General features: G+C 44.6%; 1 protein-coding gene across 1 annotated transcript; it reads right to left on the minus strand.

Moving 5' to 3' along the window:
* Nucleotides 1-994: 994 nt before the first annotated feature.
* Nucleotides 995-11719, minus strand: LOC141049471 (uncharacterized). Its single transcript, XM_073545944.1, is given in 5 exon segments — nt 995-1011; nt 9013-9659; nt 9742-10270; nt 10454-11365; nt 11455-11719. Coding segments are annotated over 5 exon segments (2370 nt in total).
* Between the last annotated feature and the right edge of the window lie 12951 nt (nt 11720-24670).

A 24670-nucleotide genomic window follows, 5' to 3' on the forward strand; every position in this document is an offset into this window, starting at 1 on the left:
TATGAAAAATGAGGCTAGAACCACCACCATAAAAAAACAAAAATGACCCAAGTGGAAAACAGATGTACTTCTGCAACGTTTTGGCACAAACATGCCTTTTTCAAGCCAAATCTTTTCTGCGCGCCGGAGAATAAACGCTGAAAAATACAGTAGCAAGAGGTCACATGTGTCTGCTCAGCGTCCCCTCACCCAGACACGCGTTTCACTGCCAGCTTCTTCTGGAGAGACATACTATTTAGAGATGAACAAATCGGTTTGAGGCAAATCAAATTCGACTTGAATGTTACAAAAATTCGGACTTCTGAAAACTTTGGAATCCAAATTTCCATAATCTGATTTTTTTGCATTTTGCTTCATTCACTTTGTCTCAGTACCCCAGAAGTTTATCTCTGTGGAGACTAAGCAACCCATAAGAGATAGAAAGCAAGCTATCCATAATTGGGTGTGTAGATTTGAAAGACTGTAGAAGAAGCCAGTGCTGTGCTGGCAAGGAGTGTAAGAAGAGTATTCAGCTGAAGAAAATAACCTGCCAGTCAGTAAAATCAGTAAAAGACACTGTCACGTAGATAATATGTAAGACCCTCTCTAATAGCATGAGAGGTGGGGAAATGCCACATCTGAGTTCCTAGAAGTGAGAGACCAGATGGTAAAAAGAATGAGAAGTGCGAGAAGTATTTGTACCAAGACAGAGAGAATCAACTTTTAGCTCAAACCTTTTTTGCCCTAAAATATCAAACCTTTAGTGGGGTTGCACAATTTGGTTGGAAAAAATCTAGAGAGAAAGTTGGGCAAGTTTGAGCACAAGTCTCACAAGTCTATGCCTGTTCATATTATGCATATAATTCAGTTTCTTTCTTTAAGTCAGCCCCAGATGTATAGAATTTATTAAGAGGTATGTGCCTTCTAAAAATGTTGGCATGTTTTATTCCAATGCACTACATTTTATGAATGGCATATGAAACCCCTCTTTATGTTTATGCACATTTATTAGCCATCACAGAATTTTGGAACCTAAACATGATAATAAAAAAAAAGAAAAATTACTACAACCTTTTCGGAACATGGGCGCCAATTCATCACCGCCTTTGCACCTGTTTTTTGTATAGTTTTGTATTTTTTGTGCCCCTTTTTTTGTTTGCACCTAATTCATGATTCTATTTGTGCCTTTAATGAAGTCAATTTTATATATGCTTGTCTTTTTTCCATTTTTTTGCGATGTTTAGTGGTTACAGATGTTTTAGTACGATTCATCAATTGCAACTTTCACAAAAATTAGCACAGCTTCACTCCCGTCACCCCGTGGGGTATTTGTGAATATGCTAGTTCTAGATAAAAAAAAAATATTTGCAACAAATTCATTAAGCACGTGCGCCATTTTAAACAATTTTAAAACCAGAAAGCAAAAAAGGAAAGTGACTTAAAATATGCTGCATATGATGAATTGAGGCCATGGTCTATTTAGGACCTACATGAGGCAGTTTTTGCTTTCATTATTTTATAGTCGCTACATTTTTTTTTGTTATACATAAAGTTGCAAAACTTAAAAAATTGCTTTATTAATAGATTTATCTTCATTCCTGTAAAAAAAATATTGCCTGCCTTCATTTGCATTGATATCACAACATACTCATTTAGAGTACAGATGATGGCAGTAGAATGGTCCATGCCCTTATTAGAACAATGTCCTGAAGCAGCTTATTCTGAGTCTTAGGGAAACACAAGTGTTGAACTGACCTTTTCACTGCTATCATCTGTACTCCAAATAAGAGCGTTCTAATATCAATGCAGCTAAAGGCTTGCAAATAGGTGGTGGTAAAGAAGCAGTTTAGAAGCCACTTTCATGCAATTTTTTTACAGGAATGAAGAAAAATTCCTAATAAAGTGATATGCAGCGTTTCATAGTTTTCTTAGCTCGATAATATTATTATTCAAAAAGTTACACTTCTCGTTAATCAAGCATACTGAGAGTCATAACTTTTTATGTAGTTACACTCTATATTAGCAATGTAATATTACTCACTTGGGGTACACTGAATTTATTGAAAAACTTCTTTTATTATTTTTGGGACTTGTTTTTAATGGAGTAGTCTGGGCTGAAATGAAAAGTCACCAGTCACTCTATAGGACTTCGTAAAATATAAAATTGGCACTCACTTGTGATTCAAACAAGATGGTTTTTATTTTGTGATAGCAATCCAAAATGTACAAGACATTTCAGTCTAAAGATTGACATTCAAAAGTCAGATCGCTGCTGCTGCTGCTCTGTGTGGGTTACCGCTAGAAGGACAGTGCGGTATCCACTGCTATGAGGAGAGAGAAGATAGTCTCTATGTGATTGGTCAGTATGTGATTCCATGCCCTCTCTTACATCTCCTCCTCTCATTAAAGGGGTTGTCCACTACTAAGACAAGCCCTTCTCAATCTGAATGTTTACCCTCATGAAAAACACTTACAGTTTGTTCACCTCCCGCACAGGCATCTCTCTATAACAACCCTGCCGGCATCACTGCATGGCCTCCCATCCCCCACCTACCTTACTCACTACTCCAGGCCATGCTGTGAGTTCTGTCTGCTGCCGGCTCTATGCTGTATGCCTCTTGACTCATGCCTGCTCTCTGCATACTTCCTGGCTGTGTGCATAGGGGGGCGGTGCCAGCACTCTATGATTCTTATAGAATCAGTGTGCACCTGCCAATGGTGTTCCCAGCCAATTACTAAGAGACCAGTAGGATTTAGGGCAGCTCCACCCGGTGGAAGCTGCCTGAGCAATGCCCTCAGTCAGTGCCTTGCTGCTGAGTTGCCAGGTCCTGTCCTATCTCTGTCTACTCTGCCTGCTCTGGGGGCATCATATCCAGATCTGTTTCCGTCTGCTTTGTGTCATGTTTTCCGCCCACCAGGAGGCAGAATATCCTGGTCTCTGTATTCCTGTCTCTGTGCCTTGTGCATTTCTCGTTCCGCCCACCAGGAGGCAGAATATCCTGGTCTGTGTCCTTGTTCCTGTGCACTGACTCGTACCTTGTCTGAACTCCGCCCTATACCTGTGTCCGTTTTATCCCTGTCTCTGTGCCTTGCCCTGTACGTTGCCTAGTCTGAGCTCTGTTCTAACCTCTGTCTGTTGGCCTCCTTGTCTGTGGCTCCTTTCCCCGCTGTGTCTATCCTTGTGTCCACTCCATCTGCCTGTGCTCCGCACTCTTGCAGGTCTGCCTGTGCTCCGCACTCTTGCGGTTCTGCCTGTGCTCCACACTCTTGCGGTTCTGCCTGTGCTCTGCACTCTTGTGGTTCTGCCTGTGCTCCGTTTTGGCTGTTGCAGAACCTCTTGCTGCATCTTCTCTCCACATACCTTGCAGTTCCGCTTTGCTTTGCCCCTGCTGCTGCAGAACCTCTTGCTGTAGTTCCTCTCCTCATACCTTGCAGTTCCGCGCTATTTCCCTTCGGTAGCTCCTGTTGCTGCAGAACCTCTTGCTGCAAACTGCAGTGCCTCTCTGCAGCCTTGCGGTTCAACCCTGCTCTGCTCTTTGTGGTTCTTCTCTGCTCCACATCCCTGCAGTTCTGCTTTGCTTCCATTCTTTATCTTGCGGATACTTGTTCTACCCATCTGTATTGGTTCCTAGTCTGTTCCTGCATCTTCTGTGTGAACCGCTCTCTACCTGTTCTCTCATACCCTTCGTACCTGTCTATGTTCCTGCCCTTCCTGAACCAGTTCCTGCACTGCCAGTGTGAACAGCCCCCTACCTGTTCACATATACTACTTATCCCAGTCCGAGTCTCTGTCCTGTCACTACCGAGTCAGTTCCTGTCCCGCCTGCCTGCCAGTGTCTCTGCCGTGCCCACCTGCCTGTCACTGTCTCAACCGTGCCCGCCTGCCTGCCAGTGTTTCAGCCGTACCTGCCTACAGTCATGGCCAAAAGTATTGACACCCCTGCAATTCTGTCAGATAATACTCAGTTTCTTCATGAAAATGATTGCAAACACAAATTCTTTGGTATTATTATCTTCATTTAATTTGTCTTAAATGAAAAAACACAAAAAAAATTGTCCTAAAGCCAAATTGAATATAATTCCACACCAAACATAAAAAAGAGGGTGGACAAAAGTATTGGCACTGTTCGAAAAATCATGTGATACTTCTCTAATTTGTGTAATTAACAGCACCTGTAACTTACCTGTGGCACCTAACAGGTGTTGGCAATAATTAAATCACACTTGCAGCCAGTTGACATGGATTAAAGTTGACTCAACCTCTGTCCTGTGTCCTTGTGTATACCAGATTGAGCATGGAGAAAAGAAAGAAGACCAAATAACTGTCTGAGGACTTGAGAAACCAAATTGTGAGGAAGCATGAGCAATCTCAAGGCTACAAGTCCATCTCCAAAGACCAGAATGTTCCTGTGTCTACCGTGTGCAGTGTCATCAATAATTTAAAGCCCATGGCACTGTGGCTAACCTCCCTAGATGTGGACGGAAAAGAAAAATTGACAAGAGATTTCAACGCAAGATTGTGCGGATGTTGGATAAAGAACCTCGACTAACATCCAAACAAGTTCAAGCTGCCCTGCAGTCCGAGGGTACAACAGTGTCAACCCGTACTATCCGTCGGTGTCTGAATGAAAAGGGACTGTATGGTAGGAGACCCAGGAAGATCCCACTTCTTACCCCGAGACATAAAAAAGCCAGGCTGGAGTTTGCCAAAACTTACCTGAAAAAGCCTAAAACATTTTGGAAGAATGTTCTCTGGTCAGATGAGACAAAAGTAGAGCTTTTTGGGCAAAGGCATCAACACAGAGTTTACAGGAGAAAAAAAGAGGCATTCAAAGAAAAGAACACGGTCCCTACAGTCAAACATGGCGGAGGTTCCCTGATGTTTTGGGGTTGCTTTGCTGCCTCTGACACTGGACTGCTTGACCATGTGCATGGCATTATGAAGTCTGAAGACTACCAACAAATTTTGCAGCTTAATGTAGGGCCCACTGTGAGAAAGCTGGGTCTCCCTCAGAGGTCATGGGTCTTCCAGCAGGACAATGATCCAAAACACACTTCAAAAAGCACTAGAAAATGGTTTGAGAGAAAGCACTGGAGACTTCTAAGGTGGCCAGCAATGAGTCCAGACCAGAATCCCATAGAACACCTGTGGAGAGATCTAAAAATGGCAGTTTGGAGAAGGCACCCTTCAAATATCAGGGACCTGGAGCAGTTTGCCAAAGAAGAATGGTCTAAAATTCCAGCAGAGCATTGTAAGAAACTCATTGATGGTTACCGGAAGCGGTTGGTCGCAGTTATTTTGGCTAAAGGTTGTGCAACCAAGTATTAGACTGAGGGTGCCAATACTTTTGTCTGGCCCATTTTGGGAGTTTTGTGTGAAATGATCAATGTTTTGCTTTTTGCTTCATTCTCTTTTGTGTTTTTTCATTTAAGACAAATTAAATGAAGATAATAATACCAAAGAATTTGTGTTTGCAATCATTTTCAGGAAGAAACTGAGCATTATCTGACAGAATTGCAGGGGTGTCTATACTTTTGGCCATGACTGTACCTGCCAGTGTCTCAGCTGTGCCCGCCTGCCTGTCAGTGTCTCAAGCCGTTTCTCCTAGAGTACCCGTCATGTCAGTTTGTACTAGCCCGCACCTGCTCGCAGTATCCTGTCCTTCAGTGGGATCAGCAGTCACAGCCAGACACCACCCTGGAGTGGCACCTGGCAGCTACCTGCCGCACAAACCTGACCTCACCATCAGAGGCTCCAGTGAACACCAAAGTAGCTGCTTAGTTACGCCCCTTCCGGGGAAGCCTGGTTTGTGGTCCAGTGGGGCCACATCCCCTGCGCTCGCGCCAACCATGTCAGGGCACGAGCATTACACTCTCCCGGGCTCACGTGTGATTGTTATGACATAATGGAAATAGTCCCGATGCTATCACATCAGGAGTGTGGTGAAATTAACATCTGTGCATGCTTAGTGGTGCTGACAGGAGCAGCGGGCATGTCTCACACCGTTTGCGGCGGGTAGAGCACGCAGTTGTGGCTGTTACTGCACATGCGCAGGAATAGTGGTGACGTGAATGCCACTTACACAGGCGCCTGTGCAAATGACACTGCCGCAGTGCCTTATGGAATTTGGGGACAGCGGCCGGAAGTTTGCGCAGGGACAGTTTCCGCACTGCTATTCCCGCTCATGCGTAGTAACTATGCGGCTGTTACTGCACCTGCGTGGGAATAGTGGAGACGTGCATGTCACTTCCGCAGGAGCAGTTCATGGCCGCAAGGCCACAAACTGCGCCTGCGCAAGTGACACTGCCGCGGAGCCTTATGGGATTCAGGGACAGTGGCTGGAAGTCCTAACTGGCGATTATATTTGTAGATAGATTCCTGGTCACATGACCATATTCTGTGATCTGATTGGTTCTGACTTATTTCAAGCCTTGATGACAGGAACAAATGGAATCGCCATCAAAATATGTAAAATAAAAATTGGAGAATCCCTTAAATTCCAAGATGATTTACATAATGCTAATCTGGGCTCATTACTATTACCAGCTCATTTGCATACTAATGAGATGCAAATGAACCTCCTGCAGTCCTTTCATCCTCTCTCCCGGCCTCTGGCAGGCCCTGCCTCTGTCCTCCTCTCCCCCGGCAGCCCCTGCTTCTGTCCTCCTCTCCCCTGGCCTCTGCCTCTGACCTCCACTCCCCTGGCCTCTGGCAGGCCCTGCCTCTGTCCTCCTCTCCCCCCGCAGGCCCTGCCTCTGTTCTCCTCGCCCCTTGCCCCTGGCAGGCCCTGCCTTTGTCCTCCTCTCCACTGGTAGGTCTTGCCTCTGTCCTCCTCTTCCACAGCCTCTGGCAGGCCCTGCATCTGTCCTTCTCTCCCCCAGCCTCTGGCAGGCCCTGCCTCTGTCCACCTCTCCCCTGGCCCCTAGCAGGCCCTGCCTCTGTCCTTCTCTCCCCTGGCCCCTAGCAGGCCCTGCCTCTGTCCTCCTCTCCTTTGGCCCCTGGCAGGCCCTGCCTCTGTCCTCCTCTCCCCAGGCCCCTGGCAGGCCCTCCCTCTGTCCTCCTCTCTTCTGGTCTCTGGCAGGCCCTGCCTCTGTCCTCCTCTCCCCTGACCTCTGGCAGGACCTGCCTCTGTCCTCCTCTCCCCTGGCCTCTGCCTCTGTCCTCCTCTCCCTTGGCCTTTGGCCCTTGTCTCTGTCCTCCTCTCCCCCAGCCCTTACCTCTATCCTCCTTTCTCCTGGCCTCTGCCTCTGTCATCCTCTCCCCCGGCCTCTTTCTCTGTCCTCCTCTCCCCCAACCTCTGGTAGGCCCTGCCTCTGTCCACCTCTCCCTCAGCCTCTGGCAGGCCCTACCTTTGTTCTCCTCTCCCCCAGCCTCTGACAGGCCCTGCCTCTGTCCTCCTCACCCCGTCAGACCCTTCTCTTTTGTTCTCCGCCTGGGACAGCACAAAGCCCCTGCAGCCTCATCTACATGATGAGCAGGAACTCTCTTAATATTCATGAGCAGGCCCCGCCACCTCATGTAATATTCCTCACACTTTTCCCATTGGATACAGAGCTGAAGGTGTGGTTTCAGGTGCCCGCTCTCTTGTTGGAGGGGGGAATGAAAAAAAAATTACAGTTTGGACTGTACCACACCGCAGGGAGATCCAGAGAGCGGAGTTCAGCGCACTCGCTTCGCTGTTCCAGAGGTTTCCCTCGGACCCAGCTGCGGGTGGAATGGTAGCTGCTGCGGGGAGGTGGTCCCGGCTCGGGTGCTCAGTCTGCGTCAGGTCACCGTTTTTGCCGGATGTTAGGATGCCATGAGTGGTTAGTGCTCAGAGGGTGGTGAGGCCCAGGAAAGTCCGAGACCTGCAAGCATGGAGAGGGCCACGGCCTCCACTCAGGCAGTGCCTCTTCCGCCCCTCAAGAACGAAGCGGAGAGCCAGCCTGGACCTAAGGAGTGGAGTGGGGAGAGGGCGGCCCTCAGCCTGCTGGAGACATGCAGCGTGTGCCTGGCCAACATCCAGAGCCAGAGCCCACGCCTACTGCCCTGCCTGCACTCCGTGTGCCTGCGCTGCCTGCCAGCCCTTGCGAACTGCGCCTGCGCAAGTGACACTGCCATGGTGCCTTATGGGAATGGGGACAGTGGCCAGAAGTCCCAACTGGGGATTATTATATGGGATGAGTCTGGAACCCAATCACTGTCTCCATCTTCAGACATATACAGTACTAGCTGTTTCCAGCCAGCTATTGCTCGGCACGCTCATTGCTATCTAATTAACACTGCTGGTGAGTAAACTAAAGTAAATAATGACAACATTCATCAGCGCTTACGCAGGTGGTAAATTAAATTAAAATTAAGTTAATAACAATAATAATCATTAAAAATCTGAATAATACTAATGATACATTTTATTCACAGTGTAAAATCAAAAACAAACTGGATTCAGTAAAATGTGCGTTTTTTATTCACTCCAGCATCTAAACAAATTTCATAACGAAACATAAATTAAGTTAAAATTTTCTCTGTAGACACAATTAAATGTATATGTTCGTCATTTTCAAAGATCTTTCCTTGACTTCTACCAGGTACAATTTGAACTGAAAGACCTTTACAACTTTTTAATCTAGAGAATGCAGTGTATAATTGACCATGCGTGAATACAGGATCAGGTAGGAGAATGCCAATCTTATCGAATGTTTGTCCTTGCGATTTTGTAATTGTCATGGAATAAGCCAGACGAAGTGGGAATTGTTTTCTTGTTAACTTAAACGGGATATCGCAATTTTCGCTAGTCTCCAATGGTATTCTTGGAATGAGAACCTTTTGACCACAACGCTCCCCATAAAAAATACTGCAGTCGATGAGATTTGTGCCAAGAGTTTCTACAATTAATCGAGTACCATTGCACAGTCCTTTCTTTGGATTTAGATTGCGGAGTAGCATGACACAGCAGCCTTTCTTAAGGTTCAGCATATGAGGAGGGAGGCCCATAGGAGTTAGGGAATGTACAAATTCGATGGGGTACTGAGCTCTTTCTTTTTCTGTCTCACAGGATGAAATATTGTCGACATTGAAGTATGATTTAGTCTGACCTCTAAGCATGTTCAACACTTGTTCATTGACTGTCAGCGTGTCACAGTTTTTAGGGCATAGTACTGCTCTGGAAGCAAGATCAGCAGGAGTGAGAGAGTTCAGGTCATTCCCAAATATGCTCGTCACGACGTCATGAGTCAGAATGTCTTTGCTCAGCCTCACAAAATCCACCAGATTCCCATCTTCAACTCCTGATCCAACAGTTAGCAGCCACTCACAAAATTCAAACTCATCAGGATTGACTTGCATGTTCCTGATTAATTTCAGTTCCTTGAAGGATTTCCAGACTGGACTGCTCTTGACACACACCTCTACAATACTAGCGCGATTTCCATGAAATACAACTGGAGCTTGCTGGCAAAAATCTCCTCCAACAACAATCAGGATCCCACCAAAAGGTTCTTCATTGTGAAGGAGAATACGTAAGCTTCTATCAACGGCATTGAAAAGATGAACGTGAGACATTGAAATTTCATCCCATATAATAAGTTTAGTATCCCGAAGCTCTCGGCAGACTGAGGTTCCTTCTTTAATACTTGATACAGTTCTCTCTTTCAAATGAATTGAAATTCCAAATCCGGAGTGGACTGTTTTACCGCCTGTGTAAGGCAAAAAAAAATCTTCAATACAGACATCTTAAATTTACGTTTTTCAGTATTCTGTAATCGTAATTAAAATGAACTTTTAGTAATGTAGCTGCCAAACCGGTAGGAGCAACTGATTTTACAATGCCACCATTCCCAAGTATAGTAGATGTCAAAGCCTTGTACACGAAAGTCTTTCCACAACCTCCTGCACCAGATAAAAAAAAGCATTTTTGTGATGTGGTTGGATTATTAACTGCATTCATGATGGTTTCAAAGGCGCCTCGCTGTTCTAGGTTCATCAGAAACTGCAGTCGTTCAGATTCTTGTTTCTCCCTTTCCACATCAACAATGTCACACATTTTATAAGCATCTGATGGGGAAGGTAGTCCACAACTTTTGCAATCTTTAGAAAACTGTCGTAAGTGGTCTTGGATATCGGCAAGTGTTTGCTGCTCAGCCATGTATTCGTTATGAGTCAGGAGGAAGTCTTCCATCATGTTATTTTTGTATTTGTTGTATAAATAAAGTCCACTTGTGATGTTGGCGTGGTTCAGGATTGCAGCAAATAGCTGTTGAAGCTCAACGGGCATTCTAAATAAAGATGCTTCTTCCATTGTTTTGTCCCACTCTAATCGTCATGCAATAATCCCATGGCCTTTGCTGCCAGAATATAAGTTTCATATATGTGTCCTTCCACTGTTCTCAGATCTTCGAATGATGTAGCACCTGTAAACAACATAAAGAAAATAATTCAAAGTTATAAAAAAGTCAGGATGATCTAATAACGTACAAATAGATGAATATGACTTACCCTTGATATGCATCAGGAGTAGGCGCAGGGAAAATCTTTCCATATCTTGTGGAGAGACAGAGTACATTCTTGGAAGGATCTTGTCAGCACCTCTTTTTCTTGTCTTCCAAAACTTATTTGTCCAGACATAATGGTAGGGTATTTCACAATATAAATACTGACATGCTGATGGATCAGTTTGGTTTAGAACTAACCATTTCGTAAGTTTTGTGCCATCACGCTGAGCTTTTTCCAAAGAAAGCTGCTCCATTCCATCCTCAAAGTAAACTGATTGTTGGAAAGGTAGGTGTACCGGAAGTCTTTCTACAGCATTGGAACGTGCAGACATCTAGAATTTTCACAGCCGCCACATTGCTTTAGGCGATGCCAAATATCGTGTGTCGATGTAAGTCTTAATCTCGTCCCAGTGGTAAGTGCCGGTGTTGCTGACTTCGTTCACTTGAACAATGGCTGCATCATGTCCTTTGTACACGTACTTGAAAATATATTTGACGGTCTGGATGGAAGAGCAGATTTCCACATTTATGTGTGCGCTGTATTTCTGAGAGAGGTAGGGATTGTATGGTACAACCCAGCGGCTGTCAACTTCCACATCCCTAATCTTGAGATTAATGCCATCTTTTCGTCTGTGGTATACTGGATAACCATCCACTTTAATATTTGTTTCTTCGCTGAAGTCTTTGGGAAACTTTTTGGAGCATGTCCGGATTCCTTTTAAATCTTCCATACACGGTGAATTTCTATTGTGTTCTCCACAGGGCCCATGAATCATGCAGCTGGTGACAACATCGTAAAGCTCCTTGTTAATATCCGTGTCAGGAATTTCTGCACAAACAGCATTGTCACAATCGATAGCTTCTCGAAACTTGTCTTCGTCGTCCAGAATTAAGAGCATATGGCAATGAGGAAGACATGAAACAATAAAAGGATGCATTAAATGTGCATTATTAATCATTCCATTCTTAACATTACTGTTACGAACATTCAGACGAATGTAATACCTCTTTTTTGAAATTCAATGACGTAGGTGTATGCCTTTACTTGTCCCATCACTCCACCTTTTTTTGCAGTCAAGTCATTTAGTAACTCTTGTAGCTTTAAGTGGAATATGGTAGATACCAAATCTGGGCGGTCTATTGCTGTTTCATGTTGTAAAAGGCCGGACTGAATTTCTTCCCACTTTGGTTTGCAAGTGAACGTAATAAATAAATCCGGCTTTCCAAATTTTGCTACCAAAGTCATTGCATCTTGGTAATTCTGTGTCATAGATATATAGCTAAAGAAGCAACCTCAATCTCATATCACAATATTAGCACATCCTAAAGAGTAGCAAAATATAGCAAAATTGGTAATTTCTAAAACTTAACTTTTATTTCTACGTTTTTTTCTTAAAAAACGGCTTTCACCATTATTCAAAGTGAACCCATACACCGGTGCACAAACAATCAAATAACATCATAAAACCATTTTTCATCCCTGTCAAGGATATTTTTTCTGCAAGCACATCGACCCCCTGTATGGGAAGAAAATCTATATCAATACTGTCCCAGTTGGACAAACTCAGCCCCACCAATTATATACACATCATGTGGAGCACAGAGACAATCCAAATAGACAATTCAAAGAAAATTAAAGGAACAATCTCACCCATTTCTGGTAGTGCCAGTCATCCTTTATCCAGATCATGGAGTCGGGGTCCATATATTGTCCCCACCAGTCCCTATTTTGGACTGATCCTGACCCCCAAGACTCCTGCCCTTACAAGGACAGTCCACAGCTAGCCCTGCCACTAGCCAGACCTGGACTGACCCTGTGTGCCTTCCGACGCGTTTCCTCAGTGCCTTGATTCATCAGGGGAATAGCACATAATCTTCCTTCTATTAGGAGTAGCGGGCAGCATGTCCCACTAGGAATAGCATAAATATAATGGCAATGGTCCCACAGTCCCACAAGCTCGCTGCCTCGGAGTAATCCTTGACGCTGATCTCTCCTTCAAACCACATATCCAAACCCTTTCCACTTCCTGCCGACTTCAACTCAAAAATATTTCACGCATCCGTTCATTCCTCACCCAAGAATCTGCAAAAACCCTAGTCCATGCCCTCATCATCTCTCGCCTTGACTACTGCAACCTCATGCTCTGTGGCCTCCCCTCAAACACTCTCGCACCCCTCCAATCTATTCTAAACTCTGCTGCCCGACTAATCCACCTGTCCCCCCGCTATTCCCCAGCTTCTCCCCTCTGTCAATCCCTTCACTGGCTCCCAATTGCCCAGAGACTCCATTACAAAACCCTAACCATGACATACAAAGCCATCCACAACTTGTCTCCTCCATACATCTGTGACCTCGTCTCCCGGTACTTTCCTGCACGCAACCTCCGATCCTCACAAGATCTCCTTCTCTACTCCCGTCTTATCTCCTCTTCCCACAATCGCATACAAGATTTCTCTCGCGCATCACCCCTACTCTGGAACTCTCTACCACAACATATCAGACTCTCACCTACCATCGAAACCTTCAAAAAGAGCCTGAAGACCCACCTCTTCCGACAAGCCTATAACCTGCAGTAACCACCGATCGACCAAACCGCTGCACGACCAGCTCTACCCCCGCCTACTGTATTATCACCCATCCCTTGAAGATTGTGAGCCCTCGCGGGCAGGGTCCTCTCTCCTCCTGTACCAGTTATGACTTGTATTGTTTAAGATTATTGTACTTGTTTTTATGTATACCGCTCCTCACATGTAAAGCGCCATGGAATAAATGGCGCTATAACAATAAATAATAATAATAATAATAATAATGGCAATCATATCCTCCCACATTGCCTCTTATAAATCAAACCAAATTAATAGATTAAACTTCAAAGACCTGCTTAAACCACACAGATTCTAATGACAGGTACATCCTTTTCTTCAAAACCTCCCTGGCGCTCACTCACACATATGGAGCGCTGACATGGTAATTATCCAAAATCCCCCACAGATGTGTTACTCACAACTTGTATATCGACAAAGGCATTTGCTTCCTGCTTATCGCCATGTGTATAGCTCCCCCGTCCCACTTCCGTCTATGAGATGCTATGACCACTTCCGGTTCTCAGCCTGTGTTAAATCTAACACGCCACTGAAAATAGGAACCTTCAGCTCCCTTACCCGCTGTGGAACCAGAATCATATCCCCCGTTTCCCGGGTTGCTCACAAAGTTGTCACAGCAAACTCACGTTTCTCTCTTACTGGTATACAGAGCGTCACAGCGCTCCATCGGAGCTTTCTCCTCCCTGAGCATAAGGAGCAAATCTCTCTCGCGTTTACTAAAATATTGCGATATCTCTTGTTCATTCATGTAAACATTGCATTCTTATACCACATCGCGCTTATAAATATATCCCGATTTCTTTATTCTCCCCTATAGGCAGCACATTTCCCACCAAATCACGCTCATTAATAGGTTGTGATATCATTATTTTCTCATATCAGCCATTTCTCTGCCTAATCGCGCTTAGTAGTATATTGAGGTACCCTTATTTTACATGGGCAGCCCTCAGCAAATCACGTTCACGAATATTTCACAATATCTCAGGTTTAGCACTAAAATCCCGTGCCCTGCAAAGACATCCAACGGGCACACCATATACAGTCATATGTAAAAGTTTGGGCACCCCTATTAATGTTAACCTTTTTTCTTTGTAAAAATTTTGGTTTTTGCAACAGCTATTTCAGTTTCACATATCTAATAACTGATGGACTCAGTTATATTTCTGGATTCAAATGAGGTTTATTGTACTAACAGAAAATGTGCAATCTGCATTTAAACAAAATTTGACCAGTGCAAAAGTATGGGCACCCTTATCATTTTCTTGATTTGAACACTCCTAACTACTTTTTACTGACTTCCTGAAGCACTAAATTGGTTTTGTAACCTCATTGAGCTTTGAACTTCATAGCCAGGTGTATCAAATCATGAGAAAAGGTATTTAAGGTGGCCATTTGCAAGTAGTTCTCCTATTTGATTCTCCTATGAAGAGTGGCATCATGGGCTCCTCAAAACAACTGTCAAATGATCTGAAAACAAAGATTATTCAACATAGCTTTTCAGGGGAAGGATACAAAAAGTTGTCTCAGAGATTTAACCTGTCAGTTTCCACTGTGAGGAACATAGTAAGGAAATGGAAGAACACAGGTACAGTTCTTGTTAAGCCCAGAAGTGGCAGGCCAAGAAAAATATCAGAAAGGCAGAGAAGAAGAATGGTGAGAACAGTCAAGGACAATCCACAGACCACCTCCAAAGACCTGCAGCATCATCTTGCTGCAGATGGTGTCACTGTGCATCGGTCAACAATACAGCGCAGTTTGCACAAGGAGAAGCTGTATGGGAGAGTGATGAGAAAGAAGCCGTTTCTGCAAGCACGCCACAAACAGAGTCGCCTGAGGTATGCAAAAGCACATTTGGACAAGCCAGTTACATTTTGGAAGAAGGTCCTGTGGACTGATGAAACAAAGATTGAGTTGTTTGGTCATACAAAAAGGCGTTATGCATGGAGGCTAAAAAACACAGCATTCCAAGAAAAACACTTGCTATCCACAGTAAAATTTGGTGGAGGTTCCATCATGCTTTGGGGCTGTGTGGCCAATGCCGGCACCGGGAATCTTGTTAAAGTTGAGGGTCGCATGGATTCAACTCAGTATCAGCAGATTCTTGACAATAATGTGCAAGAATCAGTGACGAAGTTGAAGTTGCGCAGGGAATGGATAATTCAGCAAGACAATGATATAAAACACCGCTCCAAATCTACTCAGGCATTCATGCAGAGGAACAATTACAATGTTCTGGAATGGCCATCCCAGTCCCCAGACATGAATATCATTGAACATCTGTGGTATGATTTGAAGCGGGCTGTGCATGCTCGGCGACCATCAAACTTAACTGAACTGGAATTGTTTTGTAAACAGGAATGGTCACAAATACCTTCATCCAGGATCCAGGAACTCATTAATAGCTACAGGAAGCGACTAGAGGCTGTTATTTTTGCAAAAGGAGGATCTACGAAATATTAATGTCACTTTTATGTTGAGGTGCCCATACTTTTGCACCGGTCAAATTTTATTAAAATGCAGATTGCCGATTTTCTGTTAGTACAATAAACCTCATTTGAATCCAGAAATATAACTGAGTCCATCAGTTATTAGATATATGAAACTAAAATAGCTGTTGCAAAAACCAAAATTGTTATAAAGAAAAAAGGTTAACATTAATAGGGGTGCCCAAACTTTTACATATGACTGTATATAGAATTCTAAATTCAGGGAGGGAGAAAAGAAGAGAAAATACCCACAATTCTTCTCTCTACAAATATATTTATCAAAAACTTTTTATAAATCCTTTCATAACATTTTATTTGGGGATTTTATCTCCAGATGTACTCGGAGACCACCTTCTTATACCATTTCATATATACCTTGTGGCTTTCTAGAGTATTTAGCACATTTTCTCCACAGTTGAGCATCCTTAGATAAAACAAGCAAAAGTCAATTGCTCATCTAAACCCTGAGGAGAGACTGTATTGAGATGGAAAATCCATCTTGTTTCCCTTTGCAGGATTAAACGATCCCAGTCTCCCCCCCGTATCGGTTTCCTCACCTTTTCAATGCCAGGAAATTTTATCGCTGATTTCTTTCCATCATGACATTCATTTATATGTCTTGCTATAGGGGTATCCCTCTTGTGTTCAATATCCCCAAGATGCTCCCCTATTCGACGTCTAAATTCCCTTTTGGTCTTACCAATGTATTCCAGACCACACTGACACGTTCCTTTATAAATCACTCCTTCCGTTTTGCAGTTTATAAAGCTCCTTATACTGAACATCCCTTTTGTATTGGCACTCATGAAGGTTTTACCTGTCTGTATATAAGGACAAACAACACATTTTCCACAGCTGAAACAACCCTTGATATCCGATTTCAGCCAAGTCTCCGATTTTGGTGGAAGAAAGTGGCTATGTACCAATCTATCTCGTAATGAACGTCCCCTCTTAAATGTAATATGTGGGTAGCCCCCCAAAAAAGGCTTCACCTCCTCATCCATCTCAAGGATGGGCCAGCATTTAAGCGCGATTAGTCAGAGAAATGGCTGATATGAGAAAATAATGATATCACAACCTATTAATGAGCGTGATTTGGTGGGAAATGTGCTGCCTATAGGAGAGAATAAAGAAATCGGGATATATTTATAAGCGCGATGTGGTATAAGAATGCAATATTTACATGAATGAACAAGAGATATCGCAATATTTTAGTAAACGCGAGAGAGATTTGCTCCTTATGCTGAGGGAGGAGAAAGCTCCGATGGAGCGCTGTGACGCTCTGCATACCAGTAAGAGAGAAACGTGAGTTTGCTGTGACAACTTTGTGAGCACCCCAGGAAACAGGGGATATGATTCTGGTTCCACAGCGGGTAAGGGAGCTGAAGGTTCCTATTTTCAGTGGCGTGTTAGATTTAACATAGGCTGAGAACCGGAAGTGGTCATAGCATCTCATAGACGGAAGTGGGACGGGGGAGCTATACACATGGCGATAAGCAGGAAGCAAATGCCTCCGTCGATATACAAGTTGTGAGTAACACATCTGTGGGGGATTTTGGATAATTACCATGTCAGCGCTCCATATGTGTGAGTGAGCACCAGGGAGGTTTTGAAGAAAAGGATGTACCTGCCATTAGAATCTGTGTTGTTTAAGCAGGTCTTTGAAGTTTAATCTATTAATTTGGTTTGATTTATAAGAGGCAATGTGGGAGGATATGATTGCCATTGCCATTATATTTATGCTGTTCCTAGTGGGACATGCTGCCCGCTACTCCTAATAGAAGGAAGATTATGTGCTATTCCCCTGATGAATCAAGGCACTGAGGAAACGCGTCGGAAGGCACACAGGGTCAGTCCAGGGCTGGCTAGTGGCAGGGATAGCTGTGGACTGTCCTTGTAAGGGCAGGAGTCTTGGGGGTCAGGATCAGTCCAAAATAGGGACTGGTAGGGACAATATATGGACCCCGACTCCATGATCTGGATAAAGGATGACTGGCACTACCAGAAATGGGTGAGATTGTTCCTTTAATTTTCTTTGAATTGTCTATTTGGATTGTCTCTGTGCTCCACATGATGTGTATATAATTGATGGGGCTGAGTTTGTCCAATTGGGACAGTATTGATATAGATTGTCTTCCCATACAGGGGGTCGATGTGCTTGCAGAAAAAATATCCTTGACAGGGATGAAAAATGGTTTTATGATGTTATTTGATTGTTTGTGCACCGGTGTATGGGTTCACTTTGAATAATGGTGAAAGCCATTTTTTAAGAAAAAAACTTAGGAATAAAAGTTAAGTTTAAGAAATTACGAATTTTGCTTTATTTTGTGAATTCTGTGTTATGGCACGTTTTCCACCGGTAAAAGAAGAGGGAAGTATGATGATGCGACCTGTTCTCAGATCTTGTTGTTCAGCCCTACTGTTGATATAATCCATAAGTCCGACATATAATTCTACTCTGAGTTTCTTTTGGTTTTGTCTGTTCCAGTCCAGTCGCTGCGCTTCAATCTTTAGGTAGGCATCAATTATATATTGTTGTGTCAGCTTGCCAGAATGTAACAGCGGGTTGAAGGATTGTCGATCCTGAAGGCGGTACGCATAGAATTCCCTCACCGACACATTTCTGTTTTTTTTTTCTTGTTCCCCTGCATCCTGACTGATATCTTCCTGTTCTTCATCGTCACCATCCTCCATTTCATGACTTTTCCTTTTTGCAGTTCTCCCTTGCTTCCGTACTCCAGGTTGCAATCCATGTTCACCATACGGAAAGAGGAGTGGATACACCATTGGATCACAGTTTGGGCTATGGTACACAATATTCTGTAGTCCTCACTGCCCAATGGGCTGAACGGCAATGTCTCTTTTGATCGGCGGCTCTCCATCATCGGAGACAAACACAGCTGCAACTTCATTGGCTGTCGGCAAATTGTATCAACGAGGGTTGTGTTGTCTGTCCTTGGTTATCCACATTTCGATTTTATGCTGGTCATTGCCACGCTGATCAATCAAATCCTTCACCATCTTGAAAGCCTGAGCAAATGGGTTGATATCTCTGAGTAAGCAATCAATAGTAATCATTATGTCCCTCTTGCATCCTTCATTTTGCTCTTTATTTAATCGTTGAATGTTTGCATACTCAGGATCCAATATGTAGAGTTGTGAATATGAAGGAGTATCAGATCTAAAGAAAGCACAAATATATTTTTAATTATTAAAAAAGAGTAGGAATGAATTAAAAATGTACATTTAATTGTATTCAGGTCTTTTACCTTAGAGAAGTTGATGTACAGTGGTACACTTGTCCATGAATGACTAAAATGGGTGGGCCACCGGAAAATTTCATTGACTGAAATCCAAAGGATGCAAAGGCAAAAGCACTGTTGTACTTTCTGATGTTCTCTCTAAAATTTTTTGCCTTGTTCGTATCTTCAGTTAACCATGCTTGAAACTGCTGAGGATATTCATTTATTTCAAGTAAGTGTATAGTACCACTTCTGCAGCATGACGCAAACTTTGCATTGTGTAATTTTTCTTTCCAAAGTTGAGATGCACCGCAATCACTACACATAATGTCTCGCTTTCCCACGTGGTGTTCACTGGGTATATTCTCTGGATTTCTTGCTGCATACCTCCAAGGTGATGTCAGTTTACATCAACGGGCATTGGTGTTTTCAACTTCCGCAGGTGTCAAATTCCTTCTTTGTTGACACTGGTTATATATATCAGCTTCCCTTCTTTCTGTCACTCGGTTGATATAAACCTTGTGATATCTCTCTCTGTCCTTATCAATCTGCTCAGGTGTTCTTTGCTGATAACCAATCCTACGATTTTGTCGATATTGTTGTCGTCGATCAGCTACTGCATCGCTGTCCGGATTTTCCTGCGGCCTGTCGACTCTTCTTGGCTCATTTTTTTTGGGAGAATGCAGATGCAATTAAATGTACGTTTACCTTGGCTGAAATGGTTGAATTACATAGAAAGGAAGTGCTGCGTGTGGTAATGTGGGGGGGCGGAGCCTCGTGTGGTAATGTGTGGGGACGGAGCCTCATGTGGTAACTTGTGGGGGACGGAGCCTCGTGTGGTAATGTGGGGGGATGGAGCCTCATGTGGTAATGTGGGGGAATGGAGCCTTGTGTGGTAATGTGTGGGGACAGAGCCTCGTGTGGTAATGTGTAGGGATGCAGCCTCGTGTGCTAATGTGTGAGGACGGAGCCTCGTGTGGTAATGTGTGGGGATGGAGCCTCGTGTGGTAATGTGTGGGGACAGAGCCTCGTGTGTTAATGTGTGAAAACGGAGCCTCATGTGCTAATGTGTGGGGACGCAGCCTCGTGAGGTAATGTGGGGGGACAGAGCCTCATGTGGTAATGTGTGGGGACGGAGCCTCGTGTGGTAATGTGTGGTGACGGAGCCTTGTGTGGTAATGTGGGGGGACGGAGCCTCGTGTGGTAATGTGGGGGGCGGGATTATGTGTGGTAATGTGGGGGGCGGGATTATGTGTGGTAATATGGTGGAGGGCAGGATTATGTGTGGTAATGTGGTGGGGGGGTGAGATTATGTGTGGTAATGAGGTGGGGGGTGGGATTATGTGTGGTAATGTGGTGGGGGGCGGGATTGTGTGTGGCAATGTGGTGGGGGGGCAGGATTATGTGCGGTAATGTGGTGGGGAGCGGGATTATGTGTGGTGATGTGGTGGGGGGTGGGATTATGTGTGGTGATGTGGTGGGGGGCGGGATTATGTGTGGTGATGTGGTGGGGGCTGGGACTATGTGTGGTAATGTGGTGGGGGCAGGATTATGTGTGGTGATGTGATGGGGGCGGGATTGTGTGTGGTGATGTGTTGGGGGGCGAGATTGTGTGTGGTAATGTGGTGGGGGGCGGGAATGTGTGTGGTAATGTTGTGGGGGGGGTGGGATTTTGTGCGGTAATGTGGTGGTATAGGACGGGATTGTGTGTGGTGATGTGGTGGGGGCAGAGCTACTGTGCAGGGGGCGGCATTAGCGAGTAATCACGATGCCTCATATATATAGATGTAGTCAAAAGGAGGAAGTAAGAGCTGCAGCGGGTTGCTCATTCCACATAATTACTAATAAGTATCTTCTTACGAAATATTGCTCTTAGGCCTCATACCCATTGGCGATTAAAAAAACGGTCCGATTTCTGGACTGGAAAAAAGGATGGAGTGTTGTGCCAGTGTCATGCAATTTCTATGCGATTTTTTATTTTTCCATCCGTTTTCCATTCATTTTTTTTCCCAGCCACTCTTTTTCTACAGTCATTTACAGGACCATTTGCAGTGTTCTATACCACAGAATGGTGATGTATCCGTTAAAAACAGATGGAAAACAGATGGTCCATTTTTGGTCCATTTTTTTAATCGCACCCATTGACTTCTATTGGCGAAAATCGCTGCAAATCACAGCATGCTGCGATTTTTTCTCAGACCGATTTTGGGTGAGAAAAAAATCGCAAGTGAGATGTCACCCATTCACTAACATGGGTCAGAGTGCAATCCGATTAAAAATCGGATTGCAATCGTCCGATTTTATCGCCAGTGAGTAGAGTTGAGCGAAACGGGTCGAAAAATTTCAAAAGTCACCGACTTTTGGCAAAGTCGGGTTTCATGAAACGAAACCCGACCCTAGGATGAGGTCGGCCACGAGGTCGGCGACTTACGCGCCAAAGTCGCGTTTCAAAAGTTTGTTTTGCGCTCTTTTTCAGCCAATCAGGATCCACGGACACTGTGGGTAACGTGATGACATAGGCACGGGTCACCACCATCTTTCAGAAGGGCATGCAAGTGATTGGCTTGCTTTGGTGGGCGTTACAGGGGGTATAAAAGGGCGTGCACGCCGACCGCCATGTTACTCATGCTGATCTCAGAATAGAGAGAGCTGCTGCTGCTGATGATTTTGTAGGGAGAGCGTTAGACAGGGAAGAAGACACCAAAAACTGCTTCTGCTGCTAGCGATTTTGCCTGTACAACACACCAGTCACTGTGTGTGCAGTGCAAGGGGAGGCTATATAGTGGTGTATCAGTGGTGTTGGTTGTTGGGCTGCCTTCTAAGGCTTCCTGACATTCCTGCATTGCTGTTTACCCACTGCTCCGCAAACTGCTTTTTTAAAAGCAATCCCAATTTTTTTTTTTTGTCCTGCTGAGAAGAAGAAAAAAAAACTGCTTCTGCTGCTAGCGATTTTGCCTGTACAACACACCAGTCACTGTGCAGTGCAAGAGGAGGCTATATAGTGGTGTATCAGTGGTGTTGGTTGTTGGGCTGCCTTCTAAGGCTTCCTGACATTCCTGCATTGCTGTTTACCCACTGCTCCGCAAACTGCTTTTTTAAAAGCAATCCCAATTTTTTTTTTTTGTCCTGCTGAGAAGAAGAAAAAAAAACTGCTTCTGCTGCTAGCGATTTTGCCTGTACAACACACCAGTCACTGTGCAGTGCAAGGGGAGGCTATATAGTGGTGTATCAGTGGTGTTGGTTGTTGGGCTGCCTTCTAAGGCTTCCTGACATTCCTGCATTGCTGTTTACCCACTGCTCCGCAAACTGCTTTTTTAAAAGCAATCCCAATTTTTTTTTTTTGTCCTGCTGAGAAGAAGAAAAAAAAAACTGCTTCTGCTGCTAGCGATTTTGCCTGTACAACACACCGGTCACTGTGCAGTGCAAGGGGAGGCTATATAGTGGTGTATCAGTGGTGTTGGTTGATGGGCTGCCTTCTAAGGCTTCCTGACATTCCTGCATTGCTGTTTACCCACTGCTCCGCAAACTGCTTTTTTAAAAGCAATCCCAATTTTTTTTTTTGTCCTGCTGAGGTACTGAGCGTGCATTTTTTCACACCATACAGCGGTGTACGCTCCTCACACAGTACCGTGTAACGGCTGTTATCACAGCCACAGTGAAGCTATCAGTGTGTCACTCTGTGAGAATAAGTCGAGGACATGTTCCGTTCTTACAAACCTGCACTCTAGGGAGATTCCTATTCTGCCCAATTCTACATACACCTGGTAGTTTGTGATACACTAGCCAATTTCTGCCTGTGACATAGCGCTCAGATATTCAGTGGGCCTCACACAATCCATAAGTGTCCAGTGTCCACAAGTGTGTGCAGAAATTAAAAATCTCCCTTATCCTCTAGTGACTTTGGTCACAGCTCTGCCATCGAGCCTGTGACAGAGCGCTCAGATATTCAGTGGGCCTCACACAATCCATAAGTGTCCAGTGTCCACAAGTGTGTGCAGAAATTAAAAATCTCCCTTATCCTCTAGTGACTTTGGTCACAGCTCTGCCATCGAGCCTGTGACAGAGCGCTCAGATATTCAGTGGGCCTCACACAATCCATAAGTGTCCAGTGTCCACAAGTGTGTGCACAAATTCAAAATCTCCCTTATCCTCTAGTCACTTTGGTCACAGCTCTGCCATCGAGCCTGTGACAGAGCGCTCAGATATTCAGTGGGCCTCACACAATCCATAAGTGTCCAGTGTCCACAAGTGTGTGCAGAAATTAAAAATCTCCCTTATCCTCTAGTCACTTTGGTCACAGCTCTGCCATCGAGCCTGTGACAGAGCACTCAGATATTCAGTGGGCCTCACACAATCCATAAGTGTCCAGTGTCCACAAGTGTGTGCAGAAATTAAAAATCTCCCTTATCCTCTAGTGACTTTGGTCACAGCTCTGCCATCGAGCCTGTGACAGAGCGCTCAGATATTCAGTGGGCCTCACACAATCCATAAGTGTCCAGTGTCCACAAGTGTGTGCAGAAATTAAAAATCTCCCTTATCCTCTAGTGACTTTGGTCACAGCTCTGCCATCGAGCCTGTGACAGAGCGCTCAGATATTCAGTGGGCCTCACACAATCCATAAGTGTCCAGTGTCCACAAGTGTGTGAAGAACTTAAAAACCTCCCTTATCCTCTAGTCACTTTGGTCACAGCTCTGCCATCGAGCCTGTGACAGAGCGCTCAGATATTCAGTGGGCCTCAAACAATCCATAAGTGTCCAGTGTCCACAAGTGTGTGCAGAAATTAAAAATCTCCCTTATCCTCTAGTGACTTTGGTCACAGCTCTGCCATCGAGCCTGTGACAGAGCGCTCAGATATTCAGTGGGCCTCACACAATCCATAAGTGTCCAGTGTCCACAAGTGTGTGCACAAATTCAAAATCTCCCTTATCCTCTAGTGACTTTGGTCACAGCTCTGCCATCGAGCCTGTGACAGAGCGCTCAGATATTAAGTGGGCCTCACACAATCCATAAGTGTCCAGTGTCCACAAGTGTGTGCAGAAATTAAAAATCTCCCTTATCCTCTAGTGACTTTGGTCACAGCTCTGCCATCGAGCCTGTGACAGAGCGTTCAGATATTCAGTGGGCCTCACACAATCCATAAGTGTCCAGTGTCCACAAGTGTGTGCACAAATTAAAAATCTCCCTTATCCTCTAGTGACTTTGGTCACAGCTCTGCCATCGAGCCTGTGACAGAGCGCTCAGATATTCAATGGGCCTCACACAATCCATAAGTGTCCAGTGTCCACAAGTGTGTGCAGAAATTAAAAATCTCCCTTATCCTCTAGTGACTTTGGTCACAGCTCTGCCATCGAGCCTGTGACAGAGCGCTCAGATATTCAGTGGGCCTCACACAATCCATAAGTGTCCAGTGTCCACAAGTGTGTGCACAAATTCAAAATCTCCCTTATCCTCTAGTGACTTTGGTCACAGCTCTGCCATCGAGCCTGTGACAGAGCGCTCAGATATTCAGTGGGCCTCACACAATCCATAAGTGTCCAGTGTCCACAAGTGTGTGCAGAAATTAAAAATCTCCCTTATCCTCTAGTCACTTTGGTCACAGCTCTGCCATCGAGCCTGTGACAGAGCGCTCAGATATTCAGTGGGCCTCACACAATCCATAAGTGTCCAGTGTCCACAAGTGTGTGAAGAACTTAAAAACCTCCCTTACCCTCTAGTCACTTTGGTCACAGCTCTGCCATCGAGCCTGTGACAGAGCGCTCAGATATTAAGTGGGCTTCAAACAATCCATAAGTGTCCAGTGTCCACAAGTGTGTGCACAAATTAAAAATCTCCCTTATCCTCTAGTGACTTTGGTCACAGCTCTGCCATCGAGCCTGTGACAGAGCGCT

The sequence above is a fragment of the Dendrobates tinctorius genome, unplaced genomic scaffold (genome assembly GCF_039654945.1).
Source record: "Dendrobates tinctorius isolate UK_male_01 unplaced genomic scaffold, ASM3965494v1 ptg000144l, whole genome shotgun sequence".
In the NCBI taxonomy this organism is placed as follows: Eukaryota; Metazoa; Chordata; class Amphibia; order Anura; family Dendrobatidae; genus Dendrobates; species Dendrobates tinctorius.